The 25,131-nt window shown below is 36.3% G+C and overlaps 1 protein-coding gene across 2 annotated transcripts in view; it reads left to right on the top strand.

The window, feature by feature from the left end:
• Positions 1-25,131, top strand: part of LOC134252521 (deleted in malignant brain tumors 1 protein-like) — a 49,438-nt gene that overhangs the window by 21,498 nt on the left and 2,809 nt on the right. For both annotated transcript variants that reach the window (XM_062735017.1, XM_062735016.1), the window contains 29 exons: positions 688-999; positions 1,182-1,484; positions 1,924-2,247; positions 2,673-2,981; positions 4,265-4,421; positions 5,138-5,295; positions 5,586-5,939; positions 7,725-8,036; positions 8,274-8,594; positions 9,282-9,466; positions 9,842-9,974; positions 10,100-10,237; positions 10,453-10,644; positions 10,915-11,241; positions 11,692-12,015; positions 12,361-12,672; positions 13,443-13,766; positions 13,969-14,073; positions 14,822-15,040; positions 15,470-15,790; positions 18,236-18,559; positions 19,686-20,012; positions 20,262-20,603; positions 20,836-21,015; positions 21,361-21,522; positions 21,809-22,138; positions 22,384-22,707; positions 23,051-23,386; positions 23,574-23,891. In XM_062735017.1, the coding sequence (XP_062591001.1) occupies positions 688-999; positions 1,182-1,484; positions 1,924-2,247; positions 2,673-2,981; positions 4,265-4,421; positions 5,138-5,295; positions 5,586-5,939; positions 7,725-8,036; positions 8,274-8,594; positions 9,282-9,466; positions 9,842-9,974; positions 10,100-10,237; positions 10,453-10,644; positions 10,915-11,241; positions 11,692-12,015; positions 12,361-12,672; positions 13,443-13,766; positions 13,969-14,073; positions 14,822-15,040; positions 15,470-15,790; positions 18,236-18,559; positions 19,686-20,012; positions 20,262-20,603; positions 20,836-21,015; positions 21,361-21,522; positions 21,809-22,138; positions 22,384-22,707; positions 23,051-23,386; positions 23,574-23,891 (7,773 nt within the window). The remainder of the gene's footprint in view (positions 1-687; positions 1,000-1,181; positions 1,485-1,923; positions 2,248-2,672; positions 2,982-4,264; positions 4,422-5,137; positions 5,296-5,585; positions 5,940-7,724; positions 8,037-8,273; positions 8,595-9,281; positions 9,467-9,841; positions 9,975-10,099; positions 10,238-10,452; positions 10,645-10,914; positions 11,242-11,691; positions 12,016-12,360; positions 12,673-13,442; positions 13,767-13,968; positions 14,074-14,821; positions 15,041-15,469; positions 15,791-18,235; positions 18,560-19,685; positions 20,013-20,261; positions 20,604-20,835; positions 21,016-21,360; positions 21,523-21,808; positions 22,139-22,383; positions 22,708-23,050; positions 23,387-23,573; positions 23,892-25,131) is intronic.

Here is a 25,131-nt window from a genome sequence, read left to right as displayed (position 1 = left end):
AATTTAATAGTATTGCCAGGTATTTGAATTAACAGTACATTGTATTTTGATCTTGTAAATTTATAATACAAATATTTAGGGTCTAATGACTCCCTAATGAATTCCCAAAAATGAATTATTCATAAATTCACTATTAGCCTTTTCATGATTAAAATGCATATATTATTCTTAGAAAACTTAGGCATTCTTGTAATTTAATGTTCTAGAACATGCATGTAGATATTTTCTGTTGCTGAATTACTTTTTATGTAATTTGAAAAAGGACAAAATAATGACCATAGGCTATTTTGAGCAGGGTTGGTCACAAATTTGTTTTAAGCATAAGGTTAATGTCAAGGTCATTTGCGAAGTGGCCTATGGGATAACAATTACAGTTTTAAACAATAACAATGCATGGACACTCAAGCACACACAAAAAAGATGATGCTAAAAAGAGAAGAAAATAAAATCTTAACAAGATAAGGTCATTATTTGTTTTAATCTTTGAATGAAGTTTCCTTCAACATTTGCCTTCTAGTACACACTTTCATCAATCTGGTAGTAAAAAATATATTTCTGCATTTGTCTGTAAGGAGGGACACTTGACAAAATTCCAGGCCTACGCTATCAGTTACAGTATTTGAACAAACTTAATCATAAACAAATGTAAATCAAAAACTTCCTAACATGAATATTTGTGTTTTTCAGCTGTTGACCTCCGATTAGTAGATGGAGGAGAGAAATGGGGCCGCATTGAGATTCGGTACCAGGAGGTCTGGGGACATATTTGTGATCACACCTGGACAGACTCTTCAGCAGATGTTGCCTGTAGACAGCTGGGATTTAAGGGTGGGATAGCATATGGAACTTATAACACACCCAGTAAAGTAGCCTGGATCTCTTATCTCAAATGTACTGGGAAGGAGAAAAGACTAGAAGAATGCTCCACGGGTCCCAGGGCCATGTGGGAACCATTCTTTGGGTGCACTGCTGCTTCAGTGCTCTGTTACAATGAATCAGGTTTGAAATTCTTAATGATTTATGCCTTAATTATTTACCTTAAAACCCATCCAATGATCTTCAAATGTATCTTGACTTTTCTTAATTTTGCTTATAGAGAGTACCTGGAACATGCTTAACTTACATGCTTAATTTTTAAATATAACAATGTTCTTGAATTGCCTGATCTCTTTATTTTCTAGCACCGACAGTTTCCATCAAGGGCGGGGGAAGTCAGGGTCAGGTGGAGATTTTATATGACGGAGTAACTGGCTCTATATGTAACACCTACTGGTCTAAGTACGACGCCCGAGTCCTCTGTAAATCCCAGGGCTACGTGGACGGGGAGGTACGGAGCCCCTCCCTGGATCAGAAACATGTATTCCTGAGCAAGATGAGGTGTGACGGCACAGAGGATTCCATCTTCAGATGTAATAACTCGGGCTGGGATGTGTACGAGTCCACAAGGTGTGGGGGCTACGCTACAGTGATGTGTTATAAAAACAGTAAGTGGAAGCACTGAGGGTTAGTTATATCAATAATAGAAATATTTATTTACGTGTATCTGTCACTAAGTAGAACATGGCTTGAGAAGACAATTAGGGATGAAAGAGAATTAAGGTCAAAAGTACATAAAAATGTCCATGATAACATCATATATAACCATAGACTGATTTTATGTCCTTGACATGTCCTTGAATCAAAATTTATGCATTTATTATTTATTATTAACAACTTATTGTTACATGCATGCACTCTTGTAAAATTTTGATTATATGTGCATGATGTAATGGAACATTTTTCTAGAATTTTTGAATCATTAATGAATACTAGTAAACAGACATATTTAAGTATTTTTACAATAGTACATTTGTAATTTAAAAACAGAAAAAAAACTAAAATGAATTTGCTGTAATAAAACTTCAATTTTACTATAAATTTCAGTCCGATTAACTGGTAGTTTGAACAGCAGAACCAATGGGATTGTAGAGATTCTGTTACACAACACCTGGTACGCTCTGTGTGGATCAGGGTTCAATGACGTCAATGCCCAGGTGGTGTGTAAGGAGATTGGAGGCTTCACCAATGGCACAAAGTTACCCCCAGGGGCATTTGGAAAATACTATGGGCAGACTGCCATGCCTGATCTGATATGTAAAGGAAATGAAACAAGTGTAATGAACTGTAGCTTTGACCCACTGAAAAGCTGCAGTAATCAACATTATGGCTATGCATCAGTTAGCTGTTTTAATGGAAGTTTGGAAGAAGGTATTGAATCTCTTAATCACATTGTTACACTGTATATAAAGTACATGCATGTTTTTTATATATGATGCCAAATATTTTTATTGAAATTTTTAAGGACAATGTGTTAACTTTTCAAGTTTATTGTTAAGTTATAGTTGTCAGTTCTTGTTAAGAGGGCTGGGTGGTTGTGCCCATTTTTAGACGCTATTGATCTCCTTTAGAAGAAGAGCTCCGTATAAAGATATACAAAATTTAATACTAAATGTATGAAATTTTTTTTTTCCAAATGATGGTAGACAGCTTAAGATATCATATCGAAAAAATGACAGCTCAAAATTTCATATCTAAAAAAAAAAGAAGTTATATCTGGATGACTGTTAATTTGTTGACCCCCAAGCCTCCTGAATACATTTCCATGCAATTTATTTAGTCTTTTATTTTTGCAGACCAGTATAGTTTAAGAAATGGAGATTATGGAGTTGTTCACATTAAAAGATATGGAACTACTGGAGAAATATGTGAAGCTTTCTGGACTGACAATAATTCTGATGTTTTATGTCGCCAACTTGGGTATGCAGGAGGAAAAGCAGCATTTTATGGCAGAATTAATAAAAATAAGAAAAATATTGCTCCCATCCTAGCCACCAGCTATGAGTGCAATGGTTCAGAGACCAAGCTGTCCCAGTGTTTAGAATTAAATCCATTCATCTGCTACTCTTCACTTGCTGCGGGAGCCATATGTTACCAATACTCAGGTATTTCAGTATAATGACCAAAGATTTTGAGGTGTTGTTAACAGAATACTAGTTATGCTTATGCTTAAAAAGTTAAGTTGATGTGAACATATTAAACCAAGTGATATTAAACAATTTGACACTTATTTTCAAAACTTGTATGCAAAAGACTGGGTTTAATTGAACTTTAAACAGTCTAGTGTAGTCAAAGTATAGTCGAATAATAGGAACTTAAGATATATACTGTAAATTGGTTTAATTCCACGGTGTTAAAATTTCACGATATCTCAAAAAGTACCATTTGCGATGGTTTTAATTTCACGCTGCAAGAAATTAATTCAAAATTTCCTATAGCTATTTAACATAATTAAAAACTAAAACTAACATTCACGATGGATTTAATTTCACGGAAAATTAATAAATCGCGAACATAGCGAAATTAAAACCATCGTGAATATTTCCCAATCTACAGTACTTAAGGGGGCCGACTATAGTTTCCATTGCGCAATATTTCGCGCATCATAGTAAAATGAAGCTTGTTTATTGTTTAAATGCAACTAATTTGAGAAATTATATTTACAAAAATGTCAATACAATTTGATATAACTGATTTTTTAACCAATTTTGCAATTGATAGGTAGGTTGACGTCGCTGCAGTGTCTTTTTGACGTTATAATAATCTGAAGCTCTTAAAGAAAGGGGTAATAAAAATATTATTACAGAAAAAGTAATAAACATACGCTCTTGAAATTTAAAACATAGAAATTTTAGAATATCTCCAATATTTTTATAAATTATGTTTTCTTGTGAATCCATTGTTTACGTCATAATTTGTTGTACTCTATAAAAATAGTAAAATATGCTAATTTTTTTGCATTTTGAGATGCCCCCTCTCTTAACAAGATGGTAGAATTTTGTGTTTCTAACATATATTGTATCATATAGTATTACTCATAAAATATTACAGTTTGAACAAAATGTCTATTGTAGTATTTGTATAATTTGCTTTAAAGTGGTAAAAATTGGCATTTTCCTATATAATCCTATAGTAAATGTACCTGTATTTTGAGACGGTCCCTCAAAAATACATGGAGTGTATGTACACTGAAGTTAATGTAAGTTAGATATGGTATAAAAATGAAGAGTTTCGCTATTGTAGTTTTCACACAATAAAACTATAGTCTGCCCCCTTAACATTTACATTTCTTTATAAATAGGCATGAGTCCTAGAAAAGGAAAAAAATTAGTAAATGTTTTTAAAAAAAAATGTGTCCTTACTGTGAGTGAATTTTCCTTTTGTTTAGCTCCTCGTGTAAAGCTCCTGGATGGCGGGGTGAACTTTGGGCGAGTTGTGATAGACGTGGACGGAGTGGAAAGCACGGTTTGTGACACGACCTGGAGGCAGCCGGAAGCTAATGTTGTCTGTAGGGAACTTGGATTTGTCAGCGGAGAAAATTATGTGTAAAGAAATATATATTATTGTATCCCCCAAAACACATTTAAGATTGGGGATATGTAGGAATAACCATAGTCTTTCCTCTGTCTGTCCCACCTTAGGCTCTAACTTGAAAATTAGAGATTTAATGGGGGAGAAATAAACCCAGGATTATGACATGAATCTCAATCAAGGTCAAGGTCTTGAAGTTGAATGGTGTAACTTTTTTGTCCAGACATTAAGTCTTTATTACAGGGATTGTAGAAGTACATACTGTATTTGTTGCAAAGATTGCTCACTACTGGAAACTAATTCAGAATTAGAGGATGTCATTTGGGTAAGGTCAAGGTCACAGCACGTTAAAAAGGAAGAATCCTTATCCTCTCTGTTTCAGTGCGTTACTGGTAGCTGGAGTGTAGCCTTGAATAGAAACTGAAATCCCAAGTGGAAAATCTGGTTACATTTGGATTAAATTTAAAATTTTGCACAGAATATTCATTAGAATAAGTATTTAATTTTCTCTGATTCATTTGGCTATGTACAGAATCATTTTATCATGTTATTTACATGTATTATTAATTTTTATGAAACAGCTTTTGTTCATAATTGATTAAAGCTTATTAATAAAGATGATTGTGTTCTCTTAAACACTAACTTAATAGTTATTAATGTAAAAATTCTGTAGTAGGTTAAAGTTTAGAGTGACTTGCTTTATATGGAAGAGAGCCTACTGTCTTTTCAGTGCAGGTCCAGGTAGTGGGGACGTGAAGCTGTCCAATGTGTGGTGTACAGGGGTGGAGAGCTCCCTCCTTGCCTGTGAGAGCAGTGGGTGGGGCATGGTCACCAGTACAAGCTGTCTAAATCACGAGAATGATGTAGGGGTCTACTGCTTCCAAAATGGTGGGTATAATAAAATATATGTACTAATAATTCATTGAAGCCATATAATATTTAGTCCATATTTTGGTATACTATGCCCATTAGCAGTTCTCTTCTTATGATCATACTATTTGTGTTCATAAGATAAATCTTTCATAGTTAAGTAAGTGATAATTTAAAATGTATTTCACTTACTATAAATAGTAAATACTTTTTTTAATTAAAATGGTTATTTGGTATTTTCCTGATTTTTTTTTTTTTTTATAAATGTAGAAGAGAAAAATTCAGTATTTCAAAATTTTGAATTGCAGTACGTGTTGTGGGAGGGGTTAAGAATTCTGACTACATGACTGGTCGTATTGAGATTCAGCAGGAAAGAGCTCGTGAACAGTGGAGAACTGTGTGTGCTGATGGGATACATCAGGCATCAGCTGACGTCATCTGTCGGGAGGTCAAATACGACAGGGCCATCATTATTGCCCCAAGCTTTTTCGGATCTCTAGCTGTTAGCAAAGCCAATAATTATATTGCTGATATAAAGTGTGTGGGGAATGAGACTAGTGTCAAAGACTGTAGAATGACCACTGAGAGGAATGGAACCTGCAGTATAGCACATTATAACTATGCCAGTGTGCTGTGTGTCAAGAATAGCTCCAATGAACAAAGTGAGTACAAGAAAAAATCAGTTTAACAAGTTGAAGAAGTTTACTAAGTACCAGAAATATGAAGTATTGGAAACCAACTTTTATTGGCGACAACTTTATTTCGCAATTTACCTGGGGAAAACTAGTTTGTGATGATTAAGTTTGGTGATCAAACCTTTTTTGGGGATCTGTTGTTAATAGACGCAGAGACTTTAAGGACCAGTTGGTGTCGAGAAATATTCTCGATGACGAGGCCCTTGTGAACCTTGTGAAAATTTCTCTCATGCGAATAAAAGTTGGTTTATAGTATTCAGACATATAATAATAATAATAATAATAATAATACTTTATTTAAAGAGGGTAACCCGATTAGTGCAATGCACTAGTCTTCCTCGAGGCCCTCTATACATGGATAGTACAATTATGTATACAACAGTACAATAATCAGAAAATTTACAAGTATATTACATACAGGAATTACATTTGTATATACAATATATTATCAAAACATAGAACAAGTTACAAATTAGGAAATGTTGCATCCATTGATGATAAATTTTTCCACATTTTTACGAAAGGATTGTACAGTTGGGGAAAAACGTACATGTAGAGGTAATTTGTTCCATAAATTAACGCCTGAATATTGAAAAGAATTTTTAAACAGATTTGTTCGATACTTTGGTAGACTAAGGTCATAATTTGATTCAGAACGTAAAACATAATTTTTGGAGGAAATAAATTCAAACGAGTCTCTCAGATAATCAGGTGTCATACCATGAAGTGTTTTATAAAGCAGTATGTATTTGTGAAAATCTATTAATTCATATATAGTCAGCCAATCAAGTTTCACAAATAATGGTTGTGATGGAGCATCTGGTGCCGCATCTAATATAATTCTTGCTGCTCTTTTTTGTAATTTAAAAACTCTTTCTATGCCAGCACCTGGAGCATTGCCCCATATAGTTAAGCAATAATTTAAAGATGGCAGAATGTATGCATTATAAAAAAGTTTCCGCGTGTGTAATGGGAGAAATTTTTTAATTTTACGTAATGTAAATAGTTTATACGTCAAGGACTTGCACACAGAATCAATATGACTAATATAGCGCAATGAATGATCATTATGTACTCCCAAGAGTTTTTCTGATTCAACATTTTTAAGAACTTTGTCTGATACACACAAATCTAATTTTGAAGATGTTAATTTAGATTTTCTATGTTGAGTCCCCATAAGCATACATTTTGTCTTCTCAATATTTAACACCATTTGATTTCTAGAACACCAGTCTTCAATTTCACACAAATCAACATTTAGGGCATTTTCAATAGAATGCACATTATTATGATATGTATGTAAAGTTGCATCATCAGCAAATAAATCAATATCTGTATTATTTACATGTAGAGGAAGATCATTTATATATAGTAAAAATAAAAGTGGCCCTAAAATAGAACCTTGTGGCACAGTCCTGCTGTGACGGGCATAAATTTAGAGGAATAAGTACCTAATTTTACACATTGTGTTCTTGAGCTCAAATAGGAATAAAACCATTTAATTGACATTTGGTCAAAGTGATACAACTTAAGTTTGTTTATCAGAATATCGTGATTGACTAAATCGAATGCTTTACTAAAGTCTAGAAAAGTTATCCCTACAAGATTTCCTTGATCCATAGCTTGCAACCAATTGTCTGTTAGTTTTGTTAATGCAATGTCATGAGATGGAATGAAAATTTTCTACAAGTTTTTGTAGCAGTTACTTTATATTTCTCTCTTACAATTTTCTTGTACAACTCTTTTGCCCAGGCTTTACAGTGAAACTGACCTCTGGTTACCATGGTGCAGTGATAATAAATCAGTACAATCAGGAAGGCACAATTTGTGTTGATGGCTGGGATGAAAGAGAGGCTAACGTGACCTGCCGACAGTTTGGATATCTAGGAGGAGTGGTGCTGGGGCCACAGGAAGTGTTTACTCGTAGAAAACCGGTCTGGTTCTCCGAGTTTAATTGTACTGGAGATGAGAAGAAACTTCAGGATTGTCCCAAAACAACCCGTGTTTCCCTGCAGTGTGTGCGTTCTATCAAGGATGCTGGCGTCCTCTGTTATAACAGCACAGGTAATCGTAAAAAGGCAAAGGAAATTAAAAATCATGAATTTAATGATCATAACACCTTAGTATCATTTGCCTATGGTGGATCTTCTCACAGAATTATTGAAGTTTTGAAGCACATGTGATCAGTAGAGTTTGTTTATATTGTAGTGTTCTTGTATTTATGTATAAAGTCAGATTAGTTCTATCTCAAGGTATTTTGTACCTGATAGAAAGTTTACTTTATTTTGTCTTTGGTTTTAGGAGTAAAAGTAAGACTAGCAGGTCCTAAGGATTACTATGGAACAGTCGAAGTTATCAAGGATGGTCAGGTAGGAACAGTTTGTGACTATGACTGGACAAAGAACGATGCTCGTGTCCTGTGTCGACAGCTGAACTTCCCCGATGGTCGGCCCTACAAGCGGTCTTACTATGGAGCAGGGAAAGGCTCAGTGGTCCTGTCAGGGTTTTTCTGTGACGGAAAGGAAGACCGACTTCTGGACTGTCCCAGCAGGGGCTGGTACAATGTACAGGATTACTGCAAGATTCACCAGAACGATGCCAGTGTCTACTGTTATAGGAAAGGTTAGTGGTCTGCCATAGGGGGAATTCTTAGTTCATAGATGTAAACCATGTCGGTAATACTTGGGTTCATTATTACATCAAGACACAATCAAGTCAATGGTAGTTTGACTAGTATATTTATTGATGGTAATAATATAAGAAAAACCTGAAATAAAGTCATTATAATTAATAAACATTTACAAATCCTTACTAACTTTACTTTTAATTACAAATATAATAAGAAATAGATAAGTTATAAATATATTTACCAGGCACACGATATAAATCAGCTACGAATATTAAGGATGACTATTCCCGTCAAGGGTGTAGCGCCGAGTGTGCATGAATATTGTTATCCGCGGGAAAGTTAGTAAAAAGTTATTAATAGAAAGAAACTAGTCAAACCGGAAATGGTCAAATACGTCACCAAACAAACATAAACACTCACACGTGGACATTCACACATGACAACACAAACGTAAACACACATAATAGAAATAATTAAAACATTGAAACTGAAACATTTAATTACTTACACTGGTTACATAGATACCAAAAGGAACTGATCACAATCAATATTGAATTCAATAAAGAAATTTTGTAGAATACATCCTGAAAGACCACACATATTATCATTAGAAATGTTTATTTTGCCATAACTTAGTAAAGAACTCTTATTTCATTGTCTTATTTTTATACATTTTACAGTGAGCAAGTACCCTGAGAATAAAGACTATGGAGCTGTGAGGGTGTGGATGGATGATGTTGGTTCCTATAGTCTGGTGTGTGCTGACGGCTTCACAGACACCGAGGCTAAAACAGCTTGTATGGACATGGGATACGTGTACGGCAAAAGTATCTGCTGCTCCGCCTTTGGAGACATTGACGGAAAGGTATACTTACAAGCAATTATAGGTAGTGGTCTCATCTGATGTGAATTGATTTCTTTAATTACAGTTTTAATGATTTGTCTTTATACTGTGTCAGAAAAATTAGAAGAATTACATGTAAGCAGTAAACAATTTAGTCATTAAAGGAGGGGGGTATCATTTTGTTAACTCGGTGCTCATGGTATTTTGTAAAACATGCATTAAGTATGTTCATTTGACAGAAGCTTTGCAAAATTGATATTCGTGGCATTCAATTGCTTGTTGATTTGTAATTTTCATTGAAATAAATGACTAATTCAGTAAAGTAGAAGCATTTACAATTTTTACATATATATGATAGTCTCAAAGTGTGCTTAAATTATGTAATTTTTTTCAAAGATTTGGAAAACTGATGTAACTTGTCAACCTGGAGATCAGCATCTGGAGAGCTGTAGCTCTACTGACGGAGTTAACAGGTGCCCCAGCCAGCAGTATGCTTCAGTTGTTTGTTCCAGTGTAGAACCACCAATAGGTAGGGTGACACAGAATAAATTTACAGCATTTATAGGTGCATTGTGGTTTATTTTTGAGTATCAAGATATCACACAGTAGAATAAATTAGATACTCTTTCTTTTGAATGAAGTCTGTTTTTGAAGGCTACAAAGTTGAGTTGGAGAAGGGCCACTACGGGCGTGTGAAGATGACCTACTTTAATCAGACCGGATATGTCTGTTCTGAGGGGTTTGATGCTGCAGATGCTAATGTTATCTGTAAACAGATTGGATACTTAGGAGGTAAGTGCATGCTCATTTCTTTTATCTTTTTTTTCTGGCATCAAGAGTATAGACTTAAATTTTTTTGGGCATGTCTCATCTTTGAAGAAGTTTTGAAACTCTCTCTTTTCTTTGAAATGAAGTTCTATGCCTGTTACATTCTAGAATACTAGTACACAGGTACTTATCAGTGGTTGTAGTTATGTGCTGTTAATGGAATTATCACTTTATCCCAGGCTTTGCGTACCAGGAACATAACCGTAACTACTGGACCAGCAGTCTGACGGAGCTGCGCTGGCTGAGGAACCTTACGTGTACTGGAGAGGAGGATCGACTGGACGAGTGTGACAATCTAGACAAGAAGTGGGGACAAATACACAACTGCTCCATCAAAAGCTTCGCGGCAGCCTTCTGTTTTACAGAGACTGGTAGGCTTATTTCTTATGATTCTTTCTACCTTCATTGTAGGGAAGATACAGTGTATCTGTACATAAATGTCAGATGAAAATTTAATAAGTAGCTTCATATGAATTACATATCTTTGACAGCCTGGTTTAACTGGTTAGTGCTGATAGTTTGGAAAGCTTTCACTTGAGGTTTATTTCTGAAGATCCACAAAATTCATGTTTATTAACTAAATAGTACTTACATATAAAACATTATTACTTTTTTTTATTATTACTTCTTTTTTTCTTCAGAAAAACAAGGACCCCAGATCAGAATTGTTGGAAACAAGAGTGAAGGAGTGGTGGAGGTTTTTATTAATGGTACGTGGGGCTCAATTTGTCAGCGGACCATTACCAATAAGGCAGCCGATGTCATCTGTCGACAGCTGAACTACACGTACGGAACTCACAGCAGCATTGCGGGAGTTCCACCCAGTAAGGGCCCGGTATTGATTGATCAGATGTACTGTACGGGGGAGGAGAAAAGTATATATGACTGTCAGATCTCCATCAATACAGACAAACTGTCACCCTGTCATCACCATCAGTACGATCTGGTGGTCAAGTGCTACTCTAATGGTAAGTCATAAAAAAAGGAAGTAAAGGGTTAAGGAATAAATTCAATCTTAATTGAACTATCAGCCCTACTAGTGCCAAACTTGAATGATCATGCATCTAAAGATACATATTAACAGTCTCACTTCAGATGCTGATATAAAATTTGGGAGCAGGTCTATTCCTAAGTAACTAAAAGGTCTCTAATGGTTAATATCTGTTATGTAGAATCCATTTCCTATGCACTTTTTGTTTCTTTTTCACAATTAAATGTAAATATACCATGTATATATCAAAGACTTTGAACAAATTTTGAGTGTTAGTTACCTCAGAAGTGCCCATTAAATTATGGTCATAGAGTTCCAGAGCTAGTTTCTTTCATATTATTTAATGCTTGGGAAAAAAGGGGTGGGGGAGGTTTGCAAGAAATAGTCTTATGGACTTAAAGAAATAAATTAAAAACATATTTTTCAGTTAGGTTAGTAGACACTGACATAACAAACTATGGAAAGCTGCAGGTGCACAATGAAACTGGTTGGTATGCGGTCTGTGACACAAACTTTGATGATGTGGATGCCAGGGTGGCCTGTAGATCTCTGGGATATGAAGATGGGCGTGCCCAGCTCGGCTCAGCTCTGGGGACTTGGATTACCTCAACCAACAATGCGATAGGAGTGACTGACGTGAAGTGTACGGGAAATGAGACAATGTTCAGATATTGTAATCTGGGGCATGGGAAATGTCAGTCTGGGCATTATGTCACTCTGGCTTGTACCCAGAAAGCCATCGACCAATACAGTAAGTCACTGCAAATGCATATAGTACTGTGTGTGTAAATTATTGTTTTGGAAATAAGATTTTTAACTTTTTAAAAATGTATCTTTAGTTTTGATTCCCTTTATTTGAACAAGAAATTCAACATTTTAAAAACTACATTTAGGTTTTTTTTTGACAAGAAATGCTCTGTTCAAACAGTTTCAAGTTTAGCAAAAAAAACCTACACATTAGAAAACAGATATGTTGAAGTGGAAGATAAACTCTACTTTAAATGTCCGTTTACTCATGTATTTACCAAAGAAATTTTTTTTTTACCTGGAAATGTGCAACAAAATTCTTTAAAAGTATTTTGATCTTTTGTTGTAGAGATTGATGTAGAGATTCCTATGACCATACTGTATGGTGACGTAGAGGTGAAGCTGTATGACGTGAGGGGTTCTATCTGTGACGACACCTGGAATGATGCTGCCGCCCGTGTGGTGTGTCGGGAGAAAGGATTTGTCTCCGGTAATGCCACTCGAGGCTCCGCTCGTCGTAACTTTCCTACCCTTGTCAGTGGTGTTAATTGCACAGGGAATGAGAGGGCTCTAAGGGAGTGTAGTATGAAGCCATTTAATGAGACAAACACCTGCCAGGGCAGATCCTCTAGGGCTGCAGTTATCTGCTCTAAAAAACAAGGTAAGGAAAAAAAAGAAGTGAAGAGAGTTTTTCTTGAACAGAAGTTGAGATGCTATGCATACCTGTGGAGGTGAAAAACAGTGAGATAAACTGTATGTGAAGGGGGCAGAGGTGGTTGGGGATATTATATCTTTTCATGTCTTGTATCTTTACTATTTGTAGAGGGTATACATAGAGAATAATACATACCCTATTCCACATCACATCTTGCATCAGCCCGAGACACCAATATCAGCCAGAGGGCCGACTGGCTGATATTGGTGTCTCGGGCTGATACAGGATTTGATGTGGAAAGGATATGTTTTATTATGTTTATTACATACTTGGTAATAAAACACAGTACACATTAAGTTGAGAAGAAAATAAGTAAATAATAATGCATGGACTTCCTACATGTACACGGTTTGTTGTCTGATACAGTTTGGGTTTGTTTCTGCATGTACTTCTATTTCAAATGTGCCCCGATCCGTAATTTGAAAATAATCTATTATTTGTCAATTAAATTATCCTTGCATTCAAAAAGTTAAAACTAAGAGAGCATGTAACCCCCAAAATATTTGTTTGATCACAAGTACTGCTTTTTGAGGTTTAATTTACTAGGGGTGTGATATTGATCCATATCAGCCCTGCAGGGCTGATATCACTATTGTGATGTCAGGCACATCGCATATGCAAAAATCCTGTGTTTATTACTTAGATGTATGTAATTAATGTATTTAACAGTTACACTGGCTCAGATTGGCATAAAAAAAGTATGTTCTGTATTTCAGAGGGAGTGAGATTCCGTATTGGTAATGAATACCAGGGTTCAGGGCGAGCTGAGGTGTACCTGAACGGACAATGGGGCACAATCTGTAACATATACTGGGAAGATGTGGACGCGGGGGCCTTCTGTCGACAGTTACCAGACTATGTAGGGGGTTTCGAGGCCAGTCCAGCTGTCTATGGAGACCCATCACAACCCATCTGGATGACTAGGGTGGAGTGTAGGGGGAAGGAAATGAACTTCTTGGACTGTGAGGCATCATGGGACCCCATGAAGACCAGTCGCTGTAGCCATAATAACGATGCGGGGGTTATGTGCTTTAAGTCTGGTAAGTAAATTGTGTTTAATTTCACAATATATGCAGTGCAAGTAAATAATTTGTAGGTTTTTGCTGAAAATAGAAGATATAAAGGGAATCAACAATATGAAAAAATCATATTTATTGAAAGAGTAATTAAAAGCAGTCATAGATATGATTTTGGAGGGCTATGAATTTGTTGCTTTATCTATGGTACCATTTTGTTTCACAGTGCGCCTTATGAGAGGGAATTATCGTAATAACGGTATTGTGGAGGTGTACGTAAATGGACAGTGGGGAACCATCTGCTCCTCTGGATTTGGTGAAAAGGAAGCAGGTTTGTTTTGAATAATTCTAAAGTTCTCTCAAAAGTTTTTAAAGGTCACCAGAGTCATTAAAGTGACTTTTTGCCATTAGTTATCCTTTGTCATTATGTGTCCTTTACATTGCTTTACATCTGCAGTGTCGGGGAGACTAATGAGTATATTAACCTTTTCAGAAACAAACCAGTTGAACCAAATTTGTATTGAGAGCCGTTGGTGGAATAAAAATTGTGAATTACATGTCTTTTCCCTCATTTTGTACTTGTATGAGCTCTTGTATGCATTATATATTGCAGTCAGATGCACTGTATATACATGTACATGTATACCTATAAAACAATTTTTATGTACATACTGTACATGTACCGGTATAAAATATTTTGGGTATTCCCCTACTCTTTCAATCAAGCAACCCTTTCCCTCCTATGTATATGTATATTGTGTTTCATGTGTATGATCATAACCATTATATACATTTTAACAATGTACATGTACTTTCTTTTTGCCCCACGAGGGCCCTTAATTGGTCAATAAACGAATTGAATTGATTTGAATATTGTATGAATTTGGTCCTAGAACTTCAAGAATTATGATGAGGACTATTGATACTGTCAACCCCAGGAATAGTGATATAATTTTAATGATTTGGATCTAAAATACATCATAAAAGAAGAAGGGAACATGTTCACTCTATTCACACAATGAAAAAAATGAGTAAGAGACAAATGTGACTTAGTATTTTGAATGTACATATAATTTCAGATGTGGCCTGTAGAATCCTAGGATATGAGAAAGGAACTCCCCTCTGCTGTTCTCCCTATGGATTTAGCTTTAAGAACCCAAGCATCCACTCATTTAAATGTAATGGAGACGAGAGGCACCTCACTGACTGTGAAAGTACAGCTGCCATCGGCTCCAATACTTGCTTCTCCCAAGACTATGCCTCAGTAGCATGTTATAATGAATCCACATTGAATAAAAGTAAATTTCATCAGCAGTAAATCTTTTAAGGAGATAAACTACATGTCATTGAATTTAATGAGGAATTGTATAAAGTTCAACTTCATATACTGTATACAGGGTTATTTTCGCCCCGTGTTATTTTCGCCCTTTCACATTTGGAAACAAGTTTGCCCCGTTTTAAATTCGCCCAGAAAGATTTTTGTTTAAGGTATTATACAGTTTACTTTCAATTCATATCGTTTTAAATTCGCCCACTTCCAACGAGGGCGAAAGGGGCGAAAATTAAAAGGGGGCGAAATTTTGCCTGTATACAGTATGTAATACTTTATATTTCAGTATTTTAACGAAAAAACTATATACAAAAAGTAGAAAAGTATTTAAAAATATACTTTAAATATAACCATTGTTTGGTACATGTAAGCATTAAAAGCGATCCTTTGTTGACAGGTTACACCATCTCCTTACCTACTGACTCCCCCTACACAGGCCAGGTCAATCTGACGTACCTGGGGATCGAGGGCCGTATCTGTAATGATGGCTGGACAGATGTGGACGCTGGGGTGGCCTGTCGCGAACTGGGGTACCCCAAGGGGTTTGCCTACACCCATTATAAGAGTGAAGTAGATTCCACAGGGCCTTACTGGTCCTCAGACTTTAACTGTACAGGAAATGAGTCCAGTCTGAAGAAATGTAAACATATAGGATTTGGAAATGTTACCGAGTGTAAATCAAAGCATTACGCTGGAGTTCTCTGTGTAGAAGACAATGGTAAGTTGTGGAATGTGTTCATACTGTCAGATATTATTTACATAGCTATGTCTGTTTTAAAAAGATCGGGAAGCTTTTATTAGCTCACCTGAGCCGAAGGCTCAAGTGAGCTTTTCTGATCACATTTTGTGAAGTCTGTTCTGTCCGTCTGTCTGTCTGTCTGTAGATTTTGACCAAACTTGGTACAAAGCATCCTTGGGTGAAGGGGAATTTAAATTGTTAAAATGAAGGGACATATCCCCTCGCAAGGGGAGATAATCAAGAAAAGACAAAAATAGGGTTGGGTCATTAAAAAATCTTCTTCTCAAGAACCACTAGGCCAGTAAAGCTGAAACTTATGTGACAGCATCCTGGGGTAGTGTAGATTCTAAATTGTTCAAATCATGACCCCCGGGGGAAGGGCAGGGCCACAATGGGGAATCAAAGTTTTATATTGAATTATATATGAAAAATCTTTGAAAATCTTCTTCTCAAATACCACTGGGCCAGAAAAGCTGAAACTTATGTGGAAGCATCCTGGTATAGTGTAGATTCTAAATTGTTCAAATTGTGACCCCCGGGGGAAGGGCGGGGCCACAATGGGGTATCAAAGTTTTACATAGAAATATATAGGAAAAATCTTTGAAAATCTTCTTCTCAAGAACCACTGGCCATAAACTTATGTGGATATAGTGTAGATTCTAATTTGTTCAAATCGTGACCCCTGGGGGAAGGGCGGGGCCAGAATGGGGTATCAAAGTTTTACATACAAATATAAAGGAAAAATCTTTGAAAATCTTCTTCTCAAGAACCACTGGGCCAGGAATACTGAAACTTATGTGGAAGCATCCTGGTAAAGTGTAGATTCTAAATTGTTCAAATCGTGACCCCCAGGGGAAGGGCGGGGCCATTATAGGGAATCAAAGTTTTACATAGAAATATATAGGAAAATCTTTGAAAATCTTCTTCTCAAGAACCACTGGGCCAGTAAAGCTGAAACTTATGTGGAAGCATCCTGGTATAGTGTAGATTCTAAATTGTTCAAATCGTGACCCCCGGGGGAAGGGCGGGGCCACAATGGGGAATCAAATTTTTTATATAGAAATATATAGGAAAAATCTTTGAAAATCTTCTTCTCAAGAACCACTGGGCCAGGAATACTGAAACTTATGTGGAAGCATCCTGGTAAAGTGTAGATGTTCAAATCGTGACCCCCAGGGGAAGGGCGGGGCCATTATAGGGAATCAAAGTTTTACATAGAAATATATAGGAAAATCTTTGAAAATCTTCTTCTCAGGAACCACTGGGCCAAAAAAGCTGAAACATATGTGCCCATGGAAGGATCATGGGGTAGTGTAGATTTCAAAATGTCTAAATTATGATCAGTGGGGTAGGGTGGCAGGGTTTGACATTAAGGCACGTCCGACCGACTGAGTCTAGTAAAACATGGGTCCGGTCGGGTAAAATATCTGTGTACTAGACCGATTGGTCGTGTAAGAAAAATAAAGGAACTTATTATATATTTTTAAACAAATTTATGAGCAATGAAATATAAAATCAAAATGTTTCAAATTAACCCCTTAGTAAAAAGAAAACTGTATGTATTCGCAACAGACAGCGTGACCGAAGCACTAATTATTAACAGCAGTCATTGAAGGCATTCATAACTTCTCTGCCACTTTTCTGAAGAGAAACAATAGGCTATCGAAATGGCTGAGAAGTTACGATTGTCATTGTCAAAAGATTCACGTTTACGACATCGGTAAACTGTGTAAATGGCAATAAAACTACATGTATTTAATAATGTATTGTTTACTATACTTAAATTTTCTTAACAATTTTTATGGTATGGTATCGATATTTCATACAAGTTGATTAAGTTAAGTTAGGACTAAACACGATATGCAGCATGTATATAACCTAGTTTCGATGTTGACATGTGTGCGGGAAAATTTCGTTATTAAAATACGGATTGCAAAGATAAACCAATACAATCAAACATGATAAAAAAGGGTTATTCATAAATTATTACTATTTCGTGCTTTAATTTTTTTTCTTTAGTTTGGTCAGGGCTAGTGGTTAAAGGGTCAGGGCTAGTAAAAATTTGCCAGAGTAGCCCGACTGGTCTAGTATTCCAAAAGCTTAATGTCAAACCCTGGGTGGGGATGCATTATGTATAACAAGGGGGAAATCTGGTAAAGAACAAAATGGTCAAAGCTTCTCAGGTGAGCGATGTGGCCCATGGGCCTCTTGTCTATGTAGGTTTAGATTTTGTTCATGAGCATCCACATTTTGTATGTATACCTCTCCTTAATACGATTTTTAAGTCATTAATGTAGACAATCTAATGTCATTGGTACTGATGAAAGATGTTGAATCTAAAATGGCATATGTATATTGCATTTTCCTTACAAAATTAATCTGAATGTGCATTTGTATATTTTGAATTCTTTCAATAATTTACAGGCATCAGCTACAGAATGGAAGGTGGTGATTTCCGTTATGGTCGCGTTGAGGTGTTGATGCAGGGTAAATGGGGCACGATTTGTGATCGTTACTGGGATCAGCGGGACGCTGAGGTATTCTGTCGGATGTTTGGCTTCAGTACAGGGGATGCTTACTATGACTCCTACAAGGATCAGGGGACCGGCAAAGTGTGGGGGACCATGTTCCACTGTAAAGGGGACGAAGACAACCTCAACAGCTGTCCTCATGAGGGCTGGAAAGTCACAGACTCCATATACTGCAGAACTCACAAGGATGATGCTGGGGTTCAGTGCTACACCAATGGTTTGTGTCATTGAATATAACTTCTGTTTATGAAGAGATCTGTTCTGAGAATGTGATTTTGATTTAGCATTATAATCAAGTTTCCTTCCTCCAAAATACAGTATTAAGTTTAAACCTCTGGCCTATTTATAAATGGCAAAAAAATCAATTTTCAATTTGGACAGGGTCCTTTTAGCTCCCTCACATGCAGCTCATTGTATATTATACATTTATTGCATGAAAGTGAGGGAAATATGAAGACTTATGCAGCCAAGAAAAATCATATTCCCCGAGGGGAATATGATATTTCTTGGCTGAATAAGTCTTCATGTTTCTTGAACATTCATGCAATGAATTGTTTATTATACCGAAACAAGCAAAACCTTTGAAATAAACATAAACTTTCAAATTTCGGCTCCGCTCTCAAATTCACTTTCATTTTTAACAAAAAGTTACTAAAACTCTTCATCAATTTTGTGACGTAAACCAGGTTATTGTGACGTCTAATATACTCTTGGGAGTTTCATTTAACGAACGATAAATTTTGCGGGAAAATGCACTAAGTATCTGAAGAGGTGGAATATGATGAAAAGCATGTAGACGGTGGGGAAATATGAAGTTTTACGGCCCAATCACGTGATGACTTCGAACCAATCAAATAACGCGTTGTTTAGAATATTTATAATGAGGTATAATAATAAGCCATTGAACTTCCATTAGTTGCAGTTTTATTTTGGCTTTTAACAATCTATCCAAGAATATATACTGTATACAGGGAAATTTTCGCCCCCGTTTTATTTTCGCCCCTTTTGCCCTCTTCTTGAGTGGGCGAATTTAAAACGGGATGAAATCACATTGCACTGCATAATTTCTTAAACAGAACTATGACTGGGCGAATTTAAAACGGGGCAATATTGTTAGCAAGCGCAAATAGGCGAAAATAACCCTGTATACAGTATTTATTTTAAAGAATAATAGAAGTTATGGTATGTAGCTTATGAAATATGGCATGCTACTTATAATATGCAATTTAGTTGGCTACATCTGATTTATATATTTGTATAATTGAATTGAATATGCAATACTTTTGACAAATTTCAGAGCAAGTAGTGGTACAGTAAACATGACATAATTTTCATCTTTCCAGTTAAACTTTCCAATGGTATCCTGAATAGAAACAGTCGAACTGGTGCAGTGATGCTGTACCAGAACCAGAGTTGGTTAAGGGTGTGTGACACTGGTTTTAATGACAATGCAGCCAGAGTGGTGTGTAGAGAGCTAGGCTATAAAGACGGTCGAGCTATTTGTTGTTCAGCGTATGGATCAGTCAGTCAGAAGTACATCCAGATGAACTACACTTTACGCTGTAATGGCAGAGAACGCAATGTCAATGAATGCTTGCAGAAAGAGGAATGTAAAATGGCCAGTTATGCTTCAGTGGTCTGCTTTGGAACAAAAGATGAAATAAAGGATGGTAAGTTTACCATTACATTGAATTAATCTTTTAGCTTATGGCTTGTTTTTTGAAATAATCAATGAAGATGTGATGTTATTTTTCTAACATTTTACTTTGAGAAGTCTCACTGTGCATTTATTCCATATTTTTCATTTATTTTATTGGAAATTGATATTTTCTCACTGTTGTAATATTTTTAAAATCAAAAACGAGATTTTCAAAGCAGATGTAGAGTCTGAGAGTTAAATTTCTGAGAATATTTTTCAGATGAGTATTCCTTCTCAGTAAGGACAGGAGGCAATGGAAATAAGGGTCAAGTGGTGGTCAGTCATTATGGAGTGGATGGTCGGATCTGTAGTCGGGATTGGGATGATGCCGATGCACACGTCATGTGCCGAAGCCTGAACTACACAAATGGAATGGCGTATTATCATGATGAGCTATCCACCATCAGCAGTCTACGAGGGCCATACTGGTTGAGCGGATTTAATTGTACGGGCGATGAAGCCTCCCTCCTGCAGTGTCCAAACAACACCAGATTAAACCTGGGAAATTGCTCTGGTTCACACATTGCATCAGTTTTGTGTTTCAATGACACTGGAGATTCTGGTAAGTGTGCCAGTGCATAAAGATATTAATACATGACTATTGTACACTCAGAATATGGAATATGAGGAAAGTTTTTTTTATTCACCTTGACTGTGTTCATTATTATCCTAGTTTTCATTGAATGAAAGATATTTAGAAGGAAAATTACCAGTAGGATTTTTTTTATGAATATTCCAACAGTACAGTACAGAGTTTTATATTTTGATTTACAATGTAAAATTTGTATTTGTAGCCATCAAGTACTACATAGCAGGAGGAGGCCATTATGGCAGAGTAGAGGTGTCTATCGAGAAACAGCGAGGCACAATCTGTGATGCATCCTGGGACAATAAGGATGCCTCTGTTCTCTGTAGAGAGAAGGGCTTCAGTGAGGGAGTGGCTGTACCAGGGGCGGCTTATGGCCAGGGAACAGGTAATTATCCATCAATGGAATTGTTCAAGGAATTGATGCCAAGATTATTTTATGTCTGTCTGATGTTCAACTATAGAATTTGTGGATTTACTGAAGATTTTTTTAATCTCATTTTTCGAACATTTTGAAAATGTTTGAAAAGTAGACTAGACTTTATTAAGAGTAGACCACAATGTAATGGAAGTAATTCATATACTGTAGATCACTTGTTTGTGAAACTTTATTACAGAAAAGAATGTTCACTAATTGTGGCTATTGCTCTATATAATCTTGAGGAATACTAATATACGTAAGAATGATATTTAACAAATACAAATCTGAATGTCATAACTGCTTTCATTCCAGGACCAATATGGCAGAGTCACATACAGTGTGTGGGTAATGAGCCTGGATTGCGATGGTGCCCTCATCGGGGATTTGTGGATCGATACTCAGATGCTAGCTGGCTTTTGCCTCTTATCTGTGATTCTCATAGAGATGATGCTTCAGTTTTCTGCTTCAAAAATGGTATAGAATATTTCCCATTATATATCTCTTGTTATTGAGATTTCTTTCAACAAAAAAAAAAATGTGCTCTTGGTGTAAAGCAATATTGTAAAATAGTGAAGTTTTCAATACAACTGTATATTACTGGTACATTTTGGCAGTTTCTGTATCATATTCTTTATACATAAAACTATAAACTACATGTGTATGTAATATTTAATTTTTTTCAGCATTATTTAGATGTTTATAAGTTTTCCCTGTTCTGTTATTCAACTACATATTTATCAGAGAATTTGACTTTTTTTAGTGAAACTGAATGAGGGCCATGATTCACCAATGGGAGGTGTGGAGGTTTACAATAAAGAACAGAAGAAATGGTTTGGTATCTGTGACACTGGCTTCAGTAACGCTGCCGCTAAAGTGGTGTGTCGCAGCCTCGGTTTGGATTACACAGACGGCAGAGCAATTAATGGATCTGCATACGGGAATATATCGGGGGAGGTTCTCTACACTAACGTCAAGTGTGGTGGGCAGGAAACAGATTTTACTCAGTGTACCTACGACTTCAACAAAACCAAATGTGACAGTGGAATGTATGCCTCTGTAATGTGCAGCAATAAAACTATTATTGATACAGGTAAGATATGTCAAGGTAGAAATGGTGAAAATTAAGAAACTAGTTATATTTACATTTTGTAAGCTTTAATTTGATTTCAAAGTGCAGATACTTTATAAAGAGAAATTATTATAAATAAAAAAGAAATACGACTTTAATATATAATACAGGTATTCTTTAGTTATTCCTTGTTTAATTTTAAAAATACATGCACTGGTGCAAAATGTGTTAAAGGTTTGCCATTGATTCTATGATTGTACATATAGGTTTTGATGTCCGTTTGGCCCCTGACAGTTTATCCAGTACTCTACATGGTATAGTGGAGATCAGAGTTAATGGAGTTTGGGGGCGTGTCTGTATGAACCACTGGGACGACAGAGATGCTAATGTGACCTGTAAAAAACTGGGATACGCCGGAGGCGTGGCTTATTTACATATCATGAAGAACCGTAAACCAATCATGATGAACCAAGTCCACTGTAGAGGAGACGAGACCAACCTCCTGGACTGTGATCATAGTCTTAAACCCGACCTTAAAAACTGTGCATTTCACTCGAATGATGCTGGAATCTTATGTTACCAATCTAAAGGTTAGTGCAGATGAAGCCAACTTTAAGCAGAGTTACCTGTGCATATAGTATTCAAGAAAGTAAAAGGGTGTATTGATTAGAAATAGAAAAGAAAATACTACAATACTGTTGTTGTTTTCCTTGTTGCTATAGGTAAATTTCTTTTGGGGGGGGGCTTTCTGGTGATTAAAAATTTTATAAGTTTTTTTTGTGAACTATGTGTAGTTATTTGTAATGGGGAAATATTACTGTTTGTCATGACCATATAAAAAATTCAAATTGTTTCTCAAAAAGAAAATACAATTACATATTTGTATGTTTTTCATAATCAAAGTTATCATACAATATTTTTATCATATTTTAGGTATCCAGTACAATCTCGTGGGAGGAGAAGACAACTCGACTGGTCGTGTGGAGCTGAGTTACGATGGTGTTGTCGGCACGGTCTGTGCTTGGTCCTGGAAGACAGCAGATGCCAAAGTTCTTTGTCGACAGCTTGGTTATTCTGATGGCATTGTCAGCTACAACCATAACTCTCGGCTTGTACCCACCAAGAGATGGGTGACGGGATACTTCTGTCAGGGGGATGAGAAAACCCTGATGACCTGTCTGAACACTGGGTTTAACTCCACCTTTTTAGATGATTTGTGCTTGTTCAATGAACCAGGGGCTTATGCATCATGTTATAATGATGTTATAGGTATAGTTCATGTTTAACTACAAATTTACATCGAATTAGCAGGTTGTATTTATTCTGAAACAAAATAATTATCACCTATATGTTTATTCATAAAAAAAATCAAACAATTTTTCAAATGCATAAATGTAACATGCTTGTGGTGTTTTACCATTTAAAAGGCTTTAATTAAACAAATTTTTCAATATAGAACCAAAGAAGATTCGTTTGGTGAATGGAGATAGCAATTACACAGGTCGACTGGAGGTGTTCATTCAGGGCCCAAACCAGTGGGGTACAATTTGTGATGACTTCTGGGATGAGACAGCTGCTAAGGTTGTCTGTCGACAGCTGGGGCTCTCTGGGGGAAAACCAATAAAAGAGGCCCACTTTGGAACGGGAACTGGTCCTATCTGGTTTGATAATGTGAAATGTTTTGGCAATGAGACCCATATCTGGGATTGTAGTAACCGAGGCATTGGCACACACAACTGTAACCACACAGAGGATGTCGGGGTCAAGTGCGAGGGTAAGAACTTTACAATGTCCATTTAAAAGTATAATGATTTTATTTCTCCACACATTACACAGGATTTTGTCATTTTGCAAGAAGTGATTTTTAGCTCACCTGAGCCGAAGGCTCAAGTGAGCTTTTCTGATCACATTTTGTCTGTCGTCCGTCCGTCTGTCCGTCCGTCCGTCCGTCTGTAAACTTTTCACATTTTCGACTTCTTCTCAAGAACCACTGGGCCAATTTTGACCAAACTTGGTACAAAGCATCCTTGGGTAAAGGGGAATTTAAATTGTTAAAATGAAGGAACATATCCCCTCGCAAGGGGAGATAATCAACAACATCAAAAATAGGGTGGGGTCATTAAAAAATCTTCTTCTCAAGAACCACTGGGCCAGTAAAGCTGAAACTTATGTTAAAGCATTCTGGGGTAGTGTAAACCAAAATTGTTCAAATCATGACAAAGGCAACCACAATGGGGAACCAAAGTTTTACATAGAAATATATAGGAAAAATCTTTGAAAATCTTCTTCTCAAGAACCACTGGGCCAGAAAAGCTGAAACTTATATGGAAGCATCCTGGTATAGTGTAGATTCTAAATTGTTTAAATCATGACCCCCAGGGGAAGGGCGGGGCCACAATGGGGAATCAAAGTTTTACATAGAAATATATAGGAAAAATCTTTGAAAATCTTCTTTGTTATTTTGGGCCAGAAAAGCAAACTTATGTGGAAGCATCCTGGACTATAGTGTAGATTCTAAATTGTTCAAATCATGACCCCCAGGGACAGGGCTATTCCACAATGGGGAATCAAAGTTTTACATAGAAATATATAGGAAAAATCTTTGAAAATCTTCAGTTTGCCACTGGGCCAGAAAAGCTGAAACTTATGTGGACATCCTGGTACAATGTAGATTCTAAATTGTTCAAATAATGACACCCGGGGGATGGGTGGGGCCACAATGGGGAATCAAAGTTTTATATAGAAATATATAGGAAAAATCTTTGAAAATCTTCTTCTCAAGAACCACTGGGCCAGAAAAGCTGAAACTTATGTGGAAGCATCCTGGTATAGTGTAGATTCAAAATTGTTCAAATCATGACCCCCGGGGGAAGGGCGGGGCCACAATGGGGTATCAAAGTTTTACATAGAAATATATAGGGAAAATCTTTGAAAATCTTCTTCTCGAGAACCACTGGGCCAGAAAAGCTGAAACTTATGTGGAAGCATCCTGGTATAATGTAGATTCTAAATTG

Source organism: Saccostrea cucullata, unplaced genomic scaffold (genome assembly GCF_032062105.1).
Source record: "Saccostrea cucullata isolate Sc308-1 unplaced genomic scaffold, CSIRO_AGI_Scuc_v1 ctg167, whole genome shotgun sequence".
In the NCBI taxonomy this organism is placed as follows: domain Eukaryota; kingdom Metazoa; phylum Mollusca; class Bivalvia; order Ostreida; family Ostreidae; genus Saccostrea; species Saccostrea cuccullata.
This window is presented reverse-complemented; position numbering and strand designations above follow the sequence as displayed.